Below are 18,425 nucleotides of genomic sequence, written 5' to 3'. Positions count from 1 at the left end.
ATTTCTGAGACTGGGGCTACCACTTGTACTAGCCTGCCATAACAGACACCTAGTAGTGTTTGCTTCAGGACGTTCATGCAGCAAGACAACTCCCAGATTTATGATCTTTCCATCAGAAGTGACCTATGAGCCTCCTGAGCCATGCTGTTTCCTGGGTGCAAAGCTGTGATGCTTGGCTTGGTCCTGTGGCCACACTGGTGGCTGCAGCACCAGTGAAGGACTTGTAAAGGAGATGGTACTTCTTCTGTGTCCTTGTAACTGTTAACAAGTGAGGTGTGGAGTGGACTGGGTTACGGCTTGGAAGGACAGAAGTTGCAGAGCCTGCAGGAGCCTGAACGTGCAGGAGCCCTGTCACGTAGGTAAAAGACACCACAATGGCAGTGTGCCTACATCTTTCTGCTTAGAATCATAGAATGGTTTGTGTTGGAAGCGACCTTATAGATCATCTAGTTCCAACCCTCCTGCCACGGTCAGGGACACCTTCCACCAGACTAGGTTACTCAAAGCCCCATCCAACCTGGCCTTGAACATTTACAGGGATGGGGCATCTAGAGCTTCTCTGGGCAACCTGTTCCCTCACAGCAAAGAATTTGTTCCTAATATCTAATCTAAATCTACCCTCTTTCAGTCTAAAACTGTTACCCCTTGTCCTATCGCTACAGTCCCTCATAAAGACTTCCTCCCCATCTTTCTTGTAGGTCCTCTTTAAGTACTGGAAGGCTGCTATAGGGTCTCCCTGGAGCCTCCTCTTCTCCAGGCTGAACAACCCCAACTCCCTCAGCCTGTCTTCATAGGACAGGTGCTTCAGTCCTCTGATCATTTTTGTAGCCCTCCTCTGGACTCAATCCATGTCCTTAGGTCCTAGGTCCTAGGTCCTAGGTCCTAGGACTTAGGTCCATGTCCTTATGTTGGGGGCCCCAGAGCTGGAAGCTGTACTCCGGGTAGGGTCTCACCAGGGCAGAGTAGGGGGCCAGAATCACCTCCCTCAACCTGCTGGCCACACTGCTTGCTGGTGATCCAGGCACTGGGTGGGAAGCGCAACTTCTGGTCCTTGTGCTGAGCACACTCATTTCCCTTGGAGCACCCAGCAGTCAGGGACTAGGCTATTGGAGATGGCTGCTGTGTCCCAGCACGCTCTTAAGGTCACCTCGTTTATTGTACTGCAGGACCATGTGGAGGCCCAGCTGAGATCTGCACTACTTTCTGTACAAACATGTCGGATGCGAACACCCTGTGCCAAAGAGCTCATGGTGTAAGTGAGAAAGACAGGCAAGGGATGCCAGGGGAGAAATGACCCAGAGGTGAAAAAAAACTGCCTCAGGTCACAGGCCCGCTCTGTAGGAAAGCTTCGTGGAGAACACAGGTCTCCTGATTTCTGGATGAGTGACACCTCCATTGGCACAGGCTGTCTCTTTGAGAGTGTTGCAGACAATCTGGGTGCTGGCTGGTGAAAAAGCCCCTTGAGTGAGGATGCAAATCAAGGATGATGAAATAGAACAGCAATGGTATAGTTATGTAGCTTACTATGATCAAACAGCATCTTTCCAAGGTATGAATCGTGCTGCCAGTTCTGTTTCAGCACAGTAAGACTGGGTTACTAGAGCAGGGTGTGACAGACAGACTGCCAGCACTTCTTTTATTTTTCTGAATCCCGCCCTCAGCCATGTGTGTTTGGAATGGTGGCATTTATTCAGTTTTTCCTGATGATCTCTTCAGAGGCTTCCACTGACTTAATTTTGCATCACCCTGATCCCTTTATGTAGGCTCGACAAACTCTTCCTGGTCTTGCATCACCCGGCCCTGCATCACCCACTGACATTGGATGTCATTTTATTCCATGGCGGCTGTGTATTATCATGCTTAGAGAGTATTGACATAATTCTGGCATACTGTTAGTTTTCACAATTGGTAAATGAGTTCTGCTACTGTTTCTTTTCATCTGGACACAGTAGATCCTTTCTGGGCTTGTACGGATATTTCTTCAATTATGTTATGAAATCCCTCCTCCTCATGTTTGGACTGACTTTACAGTCAAATTATTTTAAGAGCCATATTGACTTCTCAACAGAGCACATTTTGGGAATTACCCACACGTTCTGAAAGCAAGCCATTGATACAGCAAAGGAATGGCCCTAAACGCTTCAGCGAAGAAGGCAATTAAGAAAGAATGGGTAAAGAATCTAACTTTTTCTGTTTTCATCACTCAAGGAGTGTCAGCTGTTCTGGAGTATCTCAATCAAGGGAACAGAGCTGCACTGCTACCAGCTTCCATGAACAGAAAGTCTGGTCCTTGCCACTTTTCTGGGATCAGATATACGTGTGGTTTTAATAGAACTGTAAGTCAGATATAAAATGTGACTTTTTTTTTTATAATTCATATAGGGGTTGTAACCACAACCCTCATTAATACACATCCTGTACAACTCCAAAGTGTATATATCTTTGATGTCTTCCAATATTTTAAAAATTGTGCTTTGAACTGATGAAAGCCAAAATATTAGTAAGTCATAACTTAAGACTCGAAAAACAATAAGCGAATTTAATTGCAAGGTGCATTTTTTTTTTGCTTTAGGCAAAGGAAATGCTGAGGGCAATCATCTAAGTAGACATTTATGTTTATATTATGTGGGATAACTGCAATTAAAATTTGCAGTAGGGTTGGACTCTTGATCTTTATCTTCCAGTAATTAAATGTATTCCTTGCTTACTGAGTCATCTCGCTGCTTCTGGAACCTATTGTAATTATTTTCACACCATAATTATCAGGAGAATCCATTTTAGAAACAATGTGCTGCTGTGAGGGCTGTGGAAGGTACCTGTCAAACTAATCATTTCATATAGCCTAGAAAACCCATTTTACAGGGTCTGAATAGGAAACACGTAGACCAATTTATTATTTAGTTTATATATATGTGTCTATACATGAAAATGTATATATATAAAGTTTTTTTAATGTAAGTTTATTGGTTGATTTTGAGCAATCAATATGTATTTAATGTACTTAATCCAACGCCAAATATGTGTAACTGCATCTTTATGCTACGCAATCATTCTTACTGGCTGCCACGATTACCGAATAAATGTCAAAATGCAAAAGACAATGACAGGAGACAGTTTGAAAAATCCAATTTTCTTCTGGGTTTTGAATGGAATTTTAATTCTGTGGGACATTTTAAAATAAGGATGTCTCATCAGTTTGAATAAAGGCATTAGTTTGCTTTCTGTACACAATTGCAAATGATGTGTGTAAGTAGATTACTTAAAAATGAAGGGTTCCTATCCTTGCAATAATACAAACAATGGCATATACATTATAATTGTGTTAATTAACAATGTTATTTTAAATTTGAATGCCAGAACAAAATAAGCTCTCAGTAAATGACTGTTAAGTTTCCGTATAAAAATGTTTAATTAGAGTATGCCTGTCGACGTAACTCGTATTTGTGGTGGATTGTGTTTAAACCCAAGGAGGTGTGACAATGGAAACTGTCTTGCAGATGCCCTGATACTCTGGTTTATATGCCGGTGTTTTACATCATATGTCTTAATTCCCTTTTTTCATAACAAAGACTATAGAAATTTAAATGCTTTTATAAAAATTTTAAGAGTCTACTCAACTGGGTATATGTGGGATTACAAAATATTCCAAAGGATTGAATTTTTAGTTTTAGAGAAATTTAGTCCCTAATTTAAGAAAGTCTGCCTATGTAGGAAGCCTATCAAGGGTGTGTTTATCCCTGGAGAAATCCTTTGGTTCAAACATAATGTCTTTAGGTTTTGAAGGACTTTGAAAGCACTGCACAGAGGAAGCAAAAATGACAGCAACTCCCTGATCAACCATGTTTATACGAGGCAGATTCTGTAAAACTCATCTTTTCGTTTGGTGTTATCTCCTAACAAGCAGGCAGCAGAATGACTAGGAAAAGTATCTTTTGGCAGGTCCACAAATCTAGAAACTTGGGCTACTTCTAGACATTTCAGTGGTCAACATGTTCACTGTGAAAATCTATTTTCACAGCATTTAAAGACATAAGAAAATTTTCTGCTAGTTTTCTACACAGTCATAAAGAGAGTACAAATGCCCAAGTGAGATTTCAGATGATGTTTCAGTGTGTGGCTGCATAAGCCCATAAGTGTCAATGCTGAAAGACGAAGTCTAAGCAACAAAATAGGAACAGGTACTGGGGCAGGGACTGTTTTTTTTAAAATAAATTTACAGAAATAAATTGAGCATATGTAGGTTGGCCCTGAAAGTCTCACAAGGAAGGGTTTTTTGCTATTTCTTCCACCTTTCTTTTAATGGGGTCAGGTTGGGGAAATGGAGAGAAGAAGCAGGCCAGAAGCAGAGATGTGTGTGACTAAACAGGAGGGAAGGCTGGATTCACCAGTGACTGAAGGTATTTGGTGCTGTGGAGCTGCACTTGAGGTACTGCATCCAGTTTTTGGGCCCCCCAATTTAATAGGGACATGGAGGAACATGTGAGGGTTAACAAGCAGGTGAAGGACCTGAAGCATGTAGCCTGTGAAGGGTGGTGGAGGGGGCCAGGTTTGTTTCTTTGGGCATGATATGCTAGCTGCTTACAACTGCTTGAAGGAAAGATCAATGAAATGACAGACTCAAACTCTTCCAGTTAAATAAGAAGGAACAACAGCCACAAATCACAGCTTGGTAAGTTGTGAGATCATCCATTAAGGAGTTGGCTATGCAAAGTGGTGATTGTCTTTCTTCAAGAAGGAGGACAGGCTAGATAACCTTTAGATGTCCCTCCAACCAGTTTCTTCATAGTTCAATTGAGTGAGCTCAATTTCATGTGTGCTGTTGTGGGAGGGAGGGCCTGCTAGCAACATACAACCCCAGCTCCACTCCTCTTTGCTATACCCACCTTTTAGTGCTTGCTCTCCCCAGAAAAATGCATCTCATCTCACTGGAGCTCTGCACTATTTCTATCATTCAGGATTTGTGCATTAGCTGCAGACTCTTGGTGAGCTCATCCCCAGCACACTGTAGAACCAAACCCCTCGTGCTCCTTTCCTGTCTCTCTCCCCAGTCACTTACTCACTCACTGCCCTCCATCCGACCTCCTTGCTTGACAAAAAACCTCATGGTTTCCTTTTGCCACGTTCTGAGAACACCTTGTCTTGAGAGATCCCAGCTGTCCAGCTGTTGGACTTCAGATGTGGCCGTCACCATAGACCACTTCCCCAGTCATCTTACATCTTTTGAAATGCAACTATTCCAAGTAACTTTTCAGATTTGGTAAAAACTCTCTCAGCATTTAAGCTTGCTTGCAAAGCAAGCAATAAGCCATACAGAATAGACACAGGCAATAAAAAAGATACATAAAAGTAAATAAGGAGAATTATTGTCACTATCCTTTTAAATTCTGGCTTTGCCCCACTGGGAAGATTTTGTATCTAAATGATCATTTCATTCTTGGAACGGTTGCAAATAAAATAACAGTCTGGTCATCAGTGAGTATTACTTTATGCAGCACAACAGATCTGGACTCTCTGCAAGTTTTGTTATTGAGCAAAACCATAAAATTGTGTTGGAAATAGAGCATGTGGATATAAACGTTCCTATTTTAACCAGAAATTGGCACAATTGAAAACATTTATATAGGTCAAATTTAAGATCTAATCCAGATCATAAAATAAATCTGAGAGATTTATTTAATTGGATATTCTTTGGAGTTTTTTTAGTAAAACTGATTTGGGCAGTGACAACAATCAATGGAGTGGCTTGTGTGAAGTGATGGATGAAATTTTCAATAACTTTGACTCCTGCTAGGTGACAAGCATTTTCCAATTTGTCACATCCTTTCTTAGCCTGAGGAAAAATGCATGCAAAACATGTATGCTAAAATAAAGTTTCAGCTTGAGCATGCCCTGAACTGTGGCCATTTATCAGTGGTCCTCCAGAAGCCCACGTAGAAGATATGGCCCATGTCCTGCGTCATTCTACTGTCATGAACTTACCCTAACTCCCAGTAAAATTAATTACAATAGTTTGAAGTTTTTGTCACTCCTGATCTTGAGTTAACTAATACTGTTTTATTAGCAATCAGATCATTCATGGATGAAATCACAGCCTTGTTTTAAGTCAGTCGGAAAGTCCTCTTTGACTTCGGTGCACTTAAGTTTTATCTAATAGATGCTTTCTGGGGGGCTTTCTATTTTCTGAACTATTCATCACATGTCTGTTATTCTGTGGCTTTCAGATTTTTCTGTATGATCTTTAACTAAACTATCTATGCAGCTATTATTACTAATTATCTGATTTATACTTCTACTATTGTATCCTGCCATGTCTTTATGCATATATTCAAACATTTGATTGCCTCCATTAAGAAAATAACGATACCACTCAACAGCATATTGCTAAAATTTATCACAGTTAGGCATAGATTATAAATATTATTAAGTACTTTAATAAGAAGATGTGCAAAATGAATGAGAAAAAAAGAAAAATAAAAAATGACAGCCTCTTCTTTGAAACCATGATGATTGTTCAAAGAAATTAGTATATTATTCAGAATTGATTAAATTGTCTGAGATAGAACAATTGCTGGTAGGATATTTTTGTTACAGTTGACATTACAATAAAACTATAACAAGAACCACTGGTCAGAGAAAGTGACCTGTGTTTTAAATAGCTTTACTCAGATTTGCATAAAAGAAATGCATTTATTTTTGAAGATGTAAATTTGATGCATAGATGTCTAAGCTATAACAATTTATATGGACTTTCAGTAATGTGACTGCTCACAATTAAGTCTTTCATGATCCACTTCTGTTTTTCATCTTTCTCTTCTCCTTCCCTCTATTATACTGTTTTTTGATTTATTGATTTTTTTTCCCGTTCTGAAATATTACTGAAGATTTCTAGAATTCGTTTGCTCTGTCAGTCTATTTATCTCTCTGTAGCTGTCTATCTCTCTGTCTCTCTGCCTCTCTTTTTCTGCAGTATTCGCCTCCACTTACACAGAGAGGATCCTGAAGAAATCGGAGGCACTGCTCTGCTATTAAATTAACCACATGAGGAGTCAATCCCTGCAAAGAAGCTCCATTGATTTCGGTGGGGCTCTGGTGTGAGGGTGCTTGAATCATTTAGGATAAAAAAGGGTCTTGCAATAGCTAGATTTCCAGGGCGCTGTGCACCAGCATAACCCAGCATCAAAAGTTTGTCATTAAAGGCAAATCAAATTGTGTTGTTCAGCCTGTCCTTTATAACAGACTTATGGAACTTCCAGGCCTGGCTTGGTCACATCTTCAGTGTGTTATAAAAGTAACAGGAGCTGGAGATACCCAAATGACAACTTATAATGGCCTGTTTTTTCTCTTTTGTTATATAATCAAATTCTTTTTCTCATATAAAAAAGTCTCTTTTCCTGTATAATCAAATTCTCCTTTATTAGCATAGCTGGCTTTCATACGACTCTTCAAAATAATGGAGATGTTTACTTCCTAAGCTGCCGCTTCATCAGATTTAAAGGAAAAAAAGGGGGCTCATCAGACATAAACCAACATGGGTCTACTACCATAGGTTTGTATTACTTTAGGATCTAATTCCAGCAAGACTGGTGTTCCTGGCCTTTGCACACCTTAGCCACTGAAATGTGTGACCCATACGCCACCATGAGCCATCGCTATTTGCCATCTGGTGTCACTTTTTTTTTACTTGCACTGCATTAGAAAATATGGGAGTCCTTCCGCTGAGTATTACTTTGTTAAATTACAACAATTTGGCCTACAGTTTTCTTGGCTGGAGGGCTGCCTCTTGCTGCATTTTGGAGAAGCTTTTAGCAAAAATCATTTCACTATTTCTGGGAAGATGACTAGGGAAAAATACACAGCTTGCACGTGGTAAACTAAACGAGCACTTGTTGTATTTGTTTGAAAGGCTCTAGCACTTCGTGCCAGGAAATCATTCCTCATATGAAAAATCTGCCCAGGCCTGGCTGTGGAGTAAGTCATTGAAACATCTGATTTCAGGCTTCAACCATGGCTGGGACAGACATGTTCAACCTTTACAACTAATTTCTCTGAAGGCACTTTGTATTGGACATGACTGGCTCCACATGGGCTGATAGTGATGCTTCATGCACTGCTCCTCCTAGTCACTGTGGACCAGAGGAGCGCTGGAAATTGGAAAGAGAAAACTCTGATTAGGATGGCAGATTGTTCACAAGAAAGTTCAGAGTCATATGAAATAGAAATAAAAGGATGATAGAATCATAGAATACCAGGTTGGAAGGGACCTTAAGGATCATCTGGTCAACCTTTCTTGGCAAAATCGCGGTCTAGACAAGATGGCCCAGCACCCTGTCCAGCTGAATCTTAAAAGTGTCCAGTGATGGGAATCCACCACTCCCCTGAGGAGATTATTCCGATGGCTGATTGTTCTCATCGTGGAAAATTTTCCTCTAGTGTCCAATCGGAATCTCCCCAGGAGTAACTTGTACCCGTTACCCCTTGTGTTTTCCATGTGACTCCTTGGAAAAAGGGAGTCTCCATCTTCTTTGTAGCTACCCTTTAAGAACCATAACACGGTGTACTTTACAGTACTGTTCACATCTTTCGTGCAGAAGAGATCAGGATGCCACGCTCTAGAATAGCATTGGCAAGCTATGCATACCAATAATTACAATTTTGCAGAGCACTTGAAAGTACTTCTCTCATATTTAATTCTGTTTTTCAGACCTTGCACACTAGAAGGTGAACTTCTTTACACTGTTAACCTAATGCACTATGATTCTCTAAGTAAGGTTTTTCTCTTAATGTTTCACTGCAAAAAATGTGAATGTACTTCAAAAGCGAATAACCTGAATCCTCAATGCAGATTAAAATAAATATCTTACTATTACTTTTCCTAAGAAGTCCTTATTGATATTCTACTTAGAAAATAATGATGTTTAGAGGTAGAACATCGTTTCCCCAGCAAGAAGCTTTTTGCCTTGAGAACAAGTATTTTGTTGACAAATATTCAACATTTTGGTTTTCCAACCACCATGAGTATGAGCTTCTTTCCTATCTATCTACAACATATAATAGCAAAAGCTCTGTGACTGCAGTCTTGAGAGCGTCAAAAACTATCTAAAACACATAGAAAAGATATTAGCTTAGAAATAGTCTTTTGTGTTACATCTACGTAATAAATTGAATAAAAGCCGGTACCTGGAGACAAAGACTGTATATCCAAGTGACTGTAAATACGACTGATGAGTGACATCAATTGGTCTTTCTTTTCAAAGGAATGATGTAAGAAACAAATATATCAAAATAGTTAAATGTGGTATTTAGTAAAGGCTAATAAAATGGGTTACAGAAGGGAATTTCACTTCCAAAAAATGTCTTTGAAAAATTATAGAGCTTGATTCATGCATTCATTTTAATTTAAAAGATTTCCTAGGAGTGCGCAAACATTTCTTACAGCTCCATCCAGGTAACTGGAGGATCTGCAGTACAAATATACTAGCAAACCAAAAAATTTAATTTTTGCTACATTTTTATATATAAATGTAGGTAAAAATTTTTGTTCATCTTTGACCTGGCTTTGATTTATTCAGTCTTTTGAAATGGAAAAAATAATAACCATAATAATACTAGACACTTCAGGGAGCCCTGCCAATGAAATCCCATTAGGACCCATCCTAGTGGAAACCTGAGGATGAATTTTAAGATGTGTCTATCAGAAATCTTAGGCAAAAAGGACAATTTGTGTTTTCAACAACTTTAGGAAAGATCAAAAATATTATCAAGATCAAAAGTTATAGTTACATAGTCGCTTAATGACTAGTGAAAATATTTAAATTTAATGTAAAACCCTGAAACATTAAGAAGTGCCTTAGCTAGCTTCAGGTAAAGTATATCTCAGCTTAAGTTAAATTCTCAATTTGTAGATTTCTACGCCAATCCATAGTATAAAATAAATGTATCATTATTTTTTCTTTACCTATGAAATTCCCTAAGGATTATAAAAAGTACCTGGATAGCACAGAATGCTAATACAGCCTTAGAAGGTAAATTGTTCTGTTTCCTAATCTGATTGGTATGGATTTTTGCAACTTCTATAACGTTAGAGCATTGTTACACATTTCAATGCAGTATGGGACATAACCTCTTATCCCAAATCTGAGGTAAGTATAAGATATTATCCCCATCTTAATGAAGAGAAAGTCAGGTCATAAAATGATTAAGGGACAAATCCAGTAAAGGAGCTAGATGCCTAAAATGATATTTAAGAAAAATTCAGGCTTATAAAGCCAAAATGCGATTCTGCAAATTCCTACACAGTTGCAGGGATGTCATGAAAATCCATAAATACCACAATTTGTGTTCTTCAAATTGGTGCTGCATTGTATGTAGGTTGCTACTTTCTTTTCTACAAGCAAGGATGTCTCAGACTTGAAATGTTTAATCCCCTAATATTGGGAATTGCGTGTTCTTCCAAAACAGTCCTGTCCTCTGAAGAAATTAGTGTAGCCTATTTTCAGAGAGTATGTTTCACAAAGAGATAGGACAGGGTCCTCCATAAATGCAGGGACAGCTGACGAGAAACATTGCTGGGTGTCTCACTCCTGCCCTTTGGTACAACTGTGAGCACCTTGGACTGGGAACTGCCAGACTTGGGTTCAATGTCTTTCAGAAATGAGGGATTCAAGCTGAAGGGTCCTAATTGCCACCCAATAAAACTTGAATTTTATTTTCTGTTCCCACAGCTGTTTCTATTTTTTGTCCAGTAGCTGTATCGTGCAAAATCCAGCGATGGTCCTATAAACCAGAGCTTCCCAGTTAGTAGGTGGAGGTCATGGTTCCTCTTGTGAGTTCTCCTGTCCTCTCTCCAGCATGATGCCATTCCTACGGAAGGGAGGGAAGGGGCCACAGCTTGGTGGCTCTGCTGTTGTCCAGGGAGGGAAGACATGCAGGGACAAGGGCCACCACATCCCAGTGCCACACTTGGAGACCAAACACCAAATGTTTGGCTGAGTGTGAGGACCTCATGCATTGCCACCTCTTCTTCCTCCCACCATGATGGTGAAGACCAAATAAGGGCTTCTCTGTGGCTGCGGGTAAAACGCCCAAGGGACAGTTGAAGTCTCACCATTCCCCCCTGTATTTCCCTCTGGTCATAGGGTGATGAGTACACCTACTCTGGGAAGACCTTAGCAATGGCCGGAAGAACTGACCTTTCCCGACGTGTTGTGGAGGTACAGTCACACCTGCATTCCACCACAGGTGCCTTAGAGCTTTACTAACTCTATCTTCAGTCACCTCCTTAAACTAACCCACCTCCTTGGCTCAAAACTGGTGAAAAAAACCCCCACCAAACCCCACCAATCCTTTTCCGTGATTGTGTACGTGAATGATCATGATTTCTCCACACAATAACTGCTACAACAGTGATGTTTTGTGTGTTAGAATGAATGCATAAATTATAATTTATTTATTAACTTCTTGGATTAGACAGCTACACCTACAAAAAATAACATTGCTAAATGTATTCAGCAAAGCCTAATGTTTCGTGTAGACGCTGTGCATCAGTTTAACAGCACATCCTGTCACAAAGAGCTTAAATTCATTTCATTTGTTAAATTATGTATTAGCAGACAGGAAAAAGAAAAACATAGTAAGTGGAAGAGAAAATCAAATAATTACTGAGCAGCTTTGTATGCTGGTATTACTCGGATGCAAGATGTCTTTAATATTTTGTTCCCAGGGGCCAACATTTCTGCATTCATCCATTTTATGGACCGAGGATGCAGGTCTCTGCAGACTGAGGTCTCCAAAGCAATTTTTTTCTGTTTTTGTAAAGTGCTGAGAACTAGAGCAATAGATACTGCCTGCACGGTAGTCATGGGTGCCCAGCACCTTTCAGGACTGAGATAATGTGCCCCAGGTAGAATTGTCGGCTGATGTTCACATGGGAACACACATTTCCAAGTGGAATCAACAGTATTTTCAAACTGAATGAAAATCAACACCACCTCAGACTGTATCCATGGAATTCATAGCATGAGGATTGCGTGTAGCCTAGAAAGAATTGTGAATAGCAGCCATTCCTCCAAATCAGCTACGGATTTTTGTGTCCCCATGGGCTAAGGATCAGCTGGTTTTGCTGAGGCCAGTGGCTGAACTCCACTGGCTCCAGTGAGGCAAGACTCATTTGCAAAGTTGGTTCATCTATCACCCATTTTATGGATACTGCTGAAGAAGACATGTTCTCTACAAGCCACATGATAACAGCAACAGTTTTAATTTATAAAGGTGACTTGTGTGGAGAACTAATGTTGGATTTTTTAAGGTAGTTACTGCAGAGGTAAGCAAGCACTGCTGGTTCATGATGTGATATTTTCTCCTCCTTAAAGCATTGGGCAGAACTGCGGAGGGTGCCAGAATAAAGGGCTTTGAAGTCTGATAACATAATTTGAAAGGTAAATGTACTCAATCTATATACAGCCTGGGGGGAGCTGCGTGGTTGCCCACAGGTCACTGGGCAAGGAGCCACCCTCAGTCCCTTACATTCAAGTGGTGGCTTTCTTGCCATACAATCTTTAGCAAAGCTTTTAGTGAGGTAATTTTCCAACTGTATCAATTATTTGGAGTGACGCCATTTTAGGATGCCTACTTAAGACACCTAGGGCTTGATGTTCTTCAGGAGCGCTGAACATGTCTTGTTCCTTTTGACTGTGAACTAATAAGGTAGTTAAATTAGACCTACATGAAAATGCTGCACAGGTCAAGTATTGCCCAGACCTCCCTGTCACGGGAACCCTCTGATCTCTGTGTTTCAGACTACATAATAATGCCTCCTCCTCACAGAAGGCTCTTAGGAGAACTAATTAGTTAATTTTCTACAGTCTTCGAAGGCTAAAATGCTATCTAAATATATTGCTGGATATGAGTGTCCCATCTCTCTTCTGTAAAGAGTGGTTTTTTTTAATTAATGCTATTAATTTGAAAATGGAGAATTCTTTTCAAAAGAAATGAGTATAAATGTCACCTGAGAAAAATCTAACCATGAGGTTAGATTGCACATATATTTATAGTAAAAAAATAGTTGTGCAAAGTGTGATCTAGAGAAATGTACTACTGTAGAACAAATACCAGAGAAATAAAAAAAAATAATTTCCAGGCTTAATTAATTAATGAAAGGAAATTCAAATTGGCAAAAACTAAGTGAATGAATTACAGGAATACATCATTAAACAGGGAAGCCTTTAGTCTAAATAGAGCTTATATTTGGACAAAGAGGTGATGGAGGTGGAGGTGAGAGAACATTTTGGAAGTGTTCAAGCTGCTGAATTTTATTTTTATTTCCTCAGCATGTTATGGGATCTCTTCCATAAGATGACAGAAGAGATGACGCTCCATCCTCCTGCTTGTACACTTCACAGGGTAAGTAAAGAACTGCTTTGAGGCAATATAAATTCTTAGCCATATGGGCTGTTTTTAAAATTATTACTGCCTCAGTTCTCAATAGCAGAAAGAGTAATCCACTCTTTAAAAACAGGAAAAGAATGTGAATAGGTGTTAACCTTCAGTTCTCTAGTGAATTGTACTTGCCAGCAACTCTATATTAGCTTAGTAATCAAAATTCTCAGAAAAATAAATTAATTGAAAGGTTTCTTCTGCTAGATCTTGACAAAATCTGGAAAAATGGTGTCTCACTCAAATCACATTTCTGCTAACATTATGAGACAAAAACTCTTTTCTGAATCTTGTCTACATATGTTCTCATCTTAAAGCAATTTCCTATTTGTCTATTCAGATAAGTAGTTTTCTGACTGTTGAAAATAATTCACTGCTGACTTGTGTTCATTTATTTATAGAAGGGGAAGAATCGTATTTATTTATAAAAGAGAAAGGTTAAAACCTTCTGCTAAAAACTGCATAATATGGAAAGGAGAGTGTTCAGTCCAAATTCCGGCTGGTGCTTAGCCATATGTTGTTTAACTTGAAGCTTGTCGCTGCCATTGATGTCCAGATGACCACTCATGTGCACTTGTTGAAGATCAAGCAATTGTTTAAGTGCACTGGCAGATCAGAGGCAGAATGCTTACCCCTTTGCAGTAAAAAAAACCAAACTAGTTATTAAAATAATTGAACCAGTTAAACTCAACAACCGTACACTTATTTATCGCTTCATATGTATGTTTATATACCAGATAAAACAATAATGTAGTATTCATTTAATAGACAAACTTAGGAGTGACACTGCATCCATCAAGCTAAGTATCGAGGTCTGAGCTTGTAACTAAAATGCAAATGACAAAATAGAAGAACAACTCTGAAGTACTTTTACAACAGTTTAATCAGTCTTACTGAGATATGCAAAGGAGGCATCGTGGGGCTGCCTGAATTCCCGTATCCTCATAATCCCACCCATTTATCAGCTCACAGAATTCCTGACTACCTCAAAAAGAGCCCGAATTAAAAGACTTCCTTAAAGCATTATTAACACATATCCCATTTATTTCTGTTAAACAACTTCCTATAAAATAAACAAGAACCATAACCGTGACTGAGATTTTCTATGTGGTAATTGTCTGAAGATGTTTTCATAATAAATATTCCTTAAATTAAACACTGCAAGGAAACGATGAAATAATGGTTTCAGACACCTTTTTTAGTTCCAGGGGCATCACTAACTGCTTCACCCTCACACTGCCATGTACATACCCTAAGAAAGTTTATCCAACCAGGTTACGTGGCCTATCAGGTCTGTAGTGACCCCACCTGCAGGAGCTGCCCATTTATGTTACACACATCCCATATGGTAGGGAGCATAACGTATGAATGAATCCGTCCATACAATCCAGACTTCATTTGGAAGACGGCGTCAAGGGGAGGACGCAATATAAAAGTCCCCAGAATTTCTGTACAGTCATACAGTCATGTTAGATGAAATTTTAAAATAAGACACCCTTAAATATAAGTTAACTAACTAACTAACTAGATTTGTGCATGTGTGCCTGGTATGCATCATTCATATACTATGTAAACTAAACAGAAGGAAGAACTTAATGGGCGTTCAGGTTGTACTGAGCTCCAGAAGTTCTTGCAGCTGTTGAAATTCCTACATAAGCCAAAGGAGCTTTCCTTGAAAACCTTTTATTTAACAGAGCCTAAGAGAAAATGAGGCTTAATTTTGCTTTCTATGGCAGAATATAAACACAGGCTTATCAAGGTATTTAGCATCTGCCTAACCTGAGTTATGTGAAGAGTTCTGCCCAAAGCCAGCAGGACTATTGACATGCTCAAACTCAGACACCTACTAAAGTGCCTTGCTGGACCAGGGCCAGAAACATAATAACGGGCCAGCTTAAGCTGATTAGAAATGTTCTGTTGGCTCCAGTGGCAGCAGGATCTAGCCTTTATTGCCACTTTGCAAAACACAGTGCTCAACGGGGGAAAAAAAATCAGGCACTCTGTAATTCTCTCAGTGGTCTATTGGGTAAAGCTAGAGTACAAAACAAATGTAGCTTATTTAGCAGTAACTGGAAATGTGTATGACTGAGGACGTATGACTAATATACTGTCTAGATCCTTATTTTCTCTACAGAAAACTACAGCAAGGAAGAATAAGATTCAAAGCAGTGGTGAAGAGAATCTTTAACCTTTCTGAGTTTAAAGAGGGAAAATGCTTTTAATAAAATTTCTTTCATTTTTTTTTGTAATTGAATGCTGTTCTAATTAGTATTTTTAGAAACCTGGGCAGTTACACTGCTTTTTATTGCCTGTATATGTAGCTTGTTAACCAGGTATTAATAGGCAAACTGGCGTGGCATAGTCAATCCATCTCTGGGCAAAGCTAATGATTCCAGGCATCTCTCTTGCTGCAGGAACCTTTATGTTTGTGTGCTGCGAGATCATTAATCAACGGCTGAAGAGTCCTTTCTTCCCTAGTGACAGAATTCCTAACAGGGCCTTCTGCAGTGATAAGTCTCCGACCGACTACAAATTATCAATACTGATTACCAGATTGCTGCAGTGGGGAGGGGACGGCGTGCTCGGCACTGCAGGGCTGGCCAGACTCCCACAGCCGTTGTATCCCTCCTTTATTTGCACCTACAGCTGTCTCATGCCTTGTTCCCAGTGGTGCCACAGCCAGGTTTAAATTGCTGTCAATCCCCACCATTCCTCGGGAGCAGAACATCAGCATTCAGATAAAGAAATGTATAATGCATCAGTTACAGCCAGCACCAGGAGGATTCGATATAACTTTGTGCTACATGATTAAAAGTGATAGCAGAGCCTGCACAGAATGGGAATTTGAATGGGATTTGCTTCTTGGGGAAGGGTAATAATCGCATTGGAGCGCTTCATCCTCATTTTGTGGGATTTGTGTGTGCATGACTTTAATGATGAGTGATTGTGAAAAACTTGAATTTGAATGCGTCAAGCGCAGGTCCTGCCTCATCCCCCCCCACCCCAAAAAAAGAAAAATCAAGGAGTAATAGGGTCTGGATGCTTCCAGCAGCCAGTTGTTTCCCATCTCTCGCTCCCACACCCTCCACTGCGATTTTCCGCTCCTCCACCCACTCCAGCAGCCTCCCTCGAACAAAGGGGCCGCAGCCGGGCTGCTGCCTTGCGCCCCCGCCGCCGGGACAGGCGGGGGGGTGTCTGTGGCCAGAAGGGACCCGAGGACAAAGTGCTCCCCGAGACCCGCAGGATCCCCGGGGCCAGGGTACGGCGGGGAGCGCCCCGCCCGCTCCCCGGGGCCCAGCGGTGGGGCGGGGGGCGGCGCAGGGTGCGGCTCCCGGCCAGGGATGGCGGGCGGGGGAAGGGAGCCGGGGCGGGTGGGAGGATGCTTTGCTTGCAGCTGAAAAACGCAAGATAACAACCCCCTGGGAAAGAAAACCAGGGTGGGAACGCTAGAAAATACCAGCTATCCATGATGCAGTGACCTACTTCAGCCCCCCCACCTCCGCCGCCTCCCTTCCCGGTCTCCCCCCATCACCCCCCCCGACAGACTGCAGGTGCGGGCAGCGCCGGGGCAGCAGGCAAGAGGCGGCTCCTTCTTCCTCGCCCCCCCGCAGCCCCCGCGCCGGGCTGGGCGCGGCCGGCCCGCAGTGCGCGTCGCCGCAGGTGCCCGCCCAGCTGCAGCACCCCCCCCGCCCCGGCACCACGGCCCCCCGCCCGGCCCGGTGTCTCCCCCCCAACCAAGGGCCGCCGCCCGCAGCCCCCCCGCCCCCGCCGGGCTCGGTGCCGCTCGGTGGTGCCGTTCCTTTTCCCTCTTCTCCTCCCCACGCGGTTCGTTTCGGAAGCAGAGGGGAGCGCTGGCCCCGGCCGAGGAGGGGTATCGGGGCGATGGGAGGCATATTTATAGCGGGGATAACTTTCCGGTTCTTTTTTTTTTAATTTTTTTTTTTTTAAAATGCCATAATATATATATATTCATCTTTAAAATAATGAAAGCCGTTTCAAAATCAGGCTGTGCTCATGTGCTGACCTCCCCCATCAGTAAATCCTTAATCTGATCTCAGGTTAGGACTTTAAAAGAGCCCCAGGATCACACACCCCCTCCCTTTTTTTCTGATCAAAGAAATTAAAAATATGGTCAGCGTTGTCTTGATTTTTTCTAAACTTCAGGGGCACTGAGAAGAGCACCCAGTGTAGGTAGCAGTCCTAGGAAATAGTGGCCATTGTACTGGCTGAAGAAAAAGAGATGCGTTTTCTTACCCATTGCTGTTTTAGCCATGGTGGGATGTGCAGGCTCTCAGAGGTGGTGAAGGCAAAGGGGTCCAGCTACAGCAGTGGAGAGAGGGAGAGAAGACTGAATAAGGCACTGAGTCAGCAGAGTGGGGCTGTGCAAGAGAAGGAGCAAGAGGCAGGAGCCCATGAATAATTATCACTCCTCTACCCAAGCAGATTGGCTCTAGAGGTCCCCTGACATGACTCCTGCAGAGCCAGAATCTCTGGGCATTAAATATTGATCCACCAATGGTGCTGGAGTACAAAGTGCCAGAATGCAGTTTGAAATGGAAATCAGTCCTTGAATGCCTCTCCCCCCTCGGTCTGGCTTTAATAGTACATTCCATGTCAAATGCTTTATGTCTTACATGAAAAAAGCCTATTGGTGTTGAAGGCTCTGCTGTTGCTACCTGTAAAACATGCACAAATTCATTTTAACACATCTTATTCCAAAGACATGACAAAAAAGAAAGGATCAATGCAAGAGGTTTTCTAAACCATTTCAGCAAAACAGATGCTCAGATTATTTTTACCTCTGCATCCTATTTCCTACAAATGTATACAGATTCCATATACAGTTGTTTTATGCTGAATGTTCCTGCATTTCAGTATTTATTTTAATATCCCCTGACCTAATCCTGGACAACTCGAACTCTGCTAAAACTTGGGGAATGGCAGCTGCACGTGTTCACACTCTCAAAGGGTTCTGCAAAGCCAAAACCAGGATA

General features: G+C 41.2%; 1 protein-coding gene across 1 annotated transcript in view; it reads right to left on the bottom strand.

Annotated features, from left to right (window-relative positions):
- STMN2 (stathmin 2) overlaps positions 1–17,957 on the bottom strand; it is a 39,840-nt gene extending 21,883 nt beyond the window's left edge. Inside the window, exon 1 of the mRNA XM_063327094.1 lies at positions 17,686–17,957. Within this exon, the coding sequence (XP_063183164.1) occupies positions 17,686–17,704 (19 nt within the window). The 5' untranslated portion in view covers positions 17,705–17,957. The remainder of the gene's footprint in view (positions 1–17,685) is intronic.
- Positions 17,958–18,425: the final 468 nt, after the last annotated feature.

The sequence above is a fragment of the Chroicocephalus ridibundus genome, chromosome 2, assembly GCF_963924245.1.
Source record: "Chroicocephalus ridibundus chromosome 2, bChrRid1.1, whole genome shotgun sequence".
In the NCBI taxonomy this organism is placed as follows: domain Eukaryota; kingdom Metazoa; phylum Chordata; class Aves; order Charadriiformes; family Laridae; genus Chroicocephalus; species Chroicocephalus ridibundus.
The sequence above is the reverse complement of the archived record's forward strand: the minus strand, read 5'-3'. Positions and strand labels throughout refer to the sequence as shown.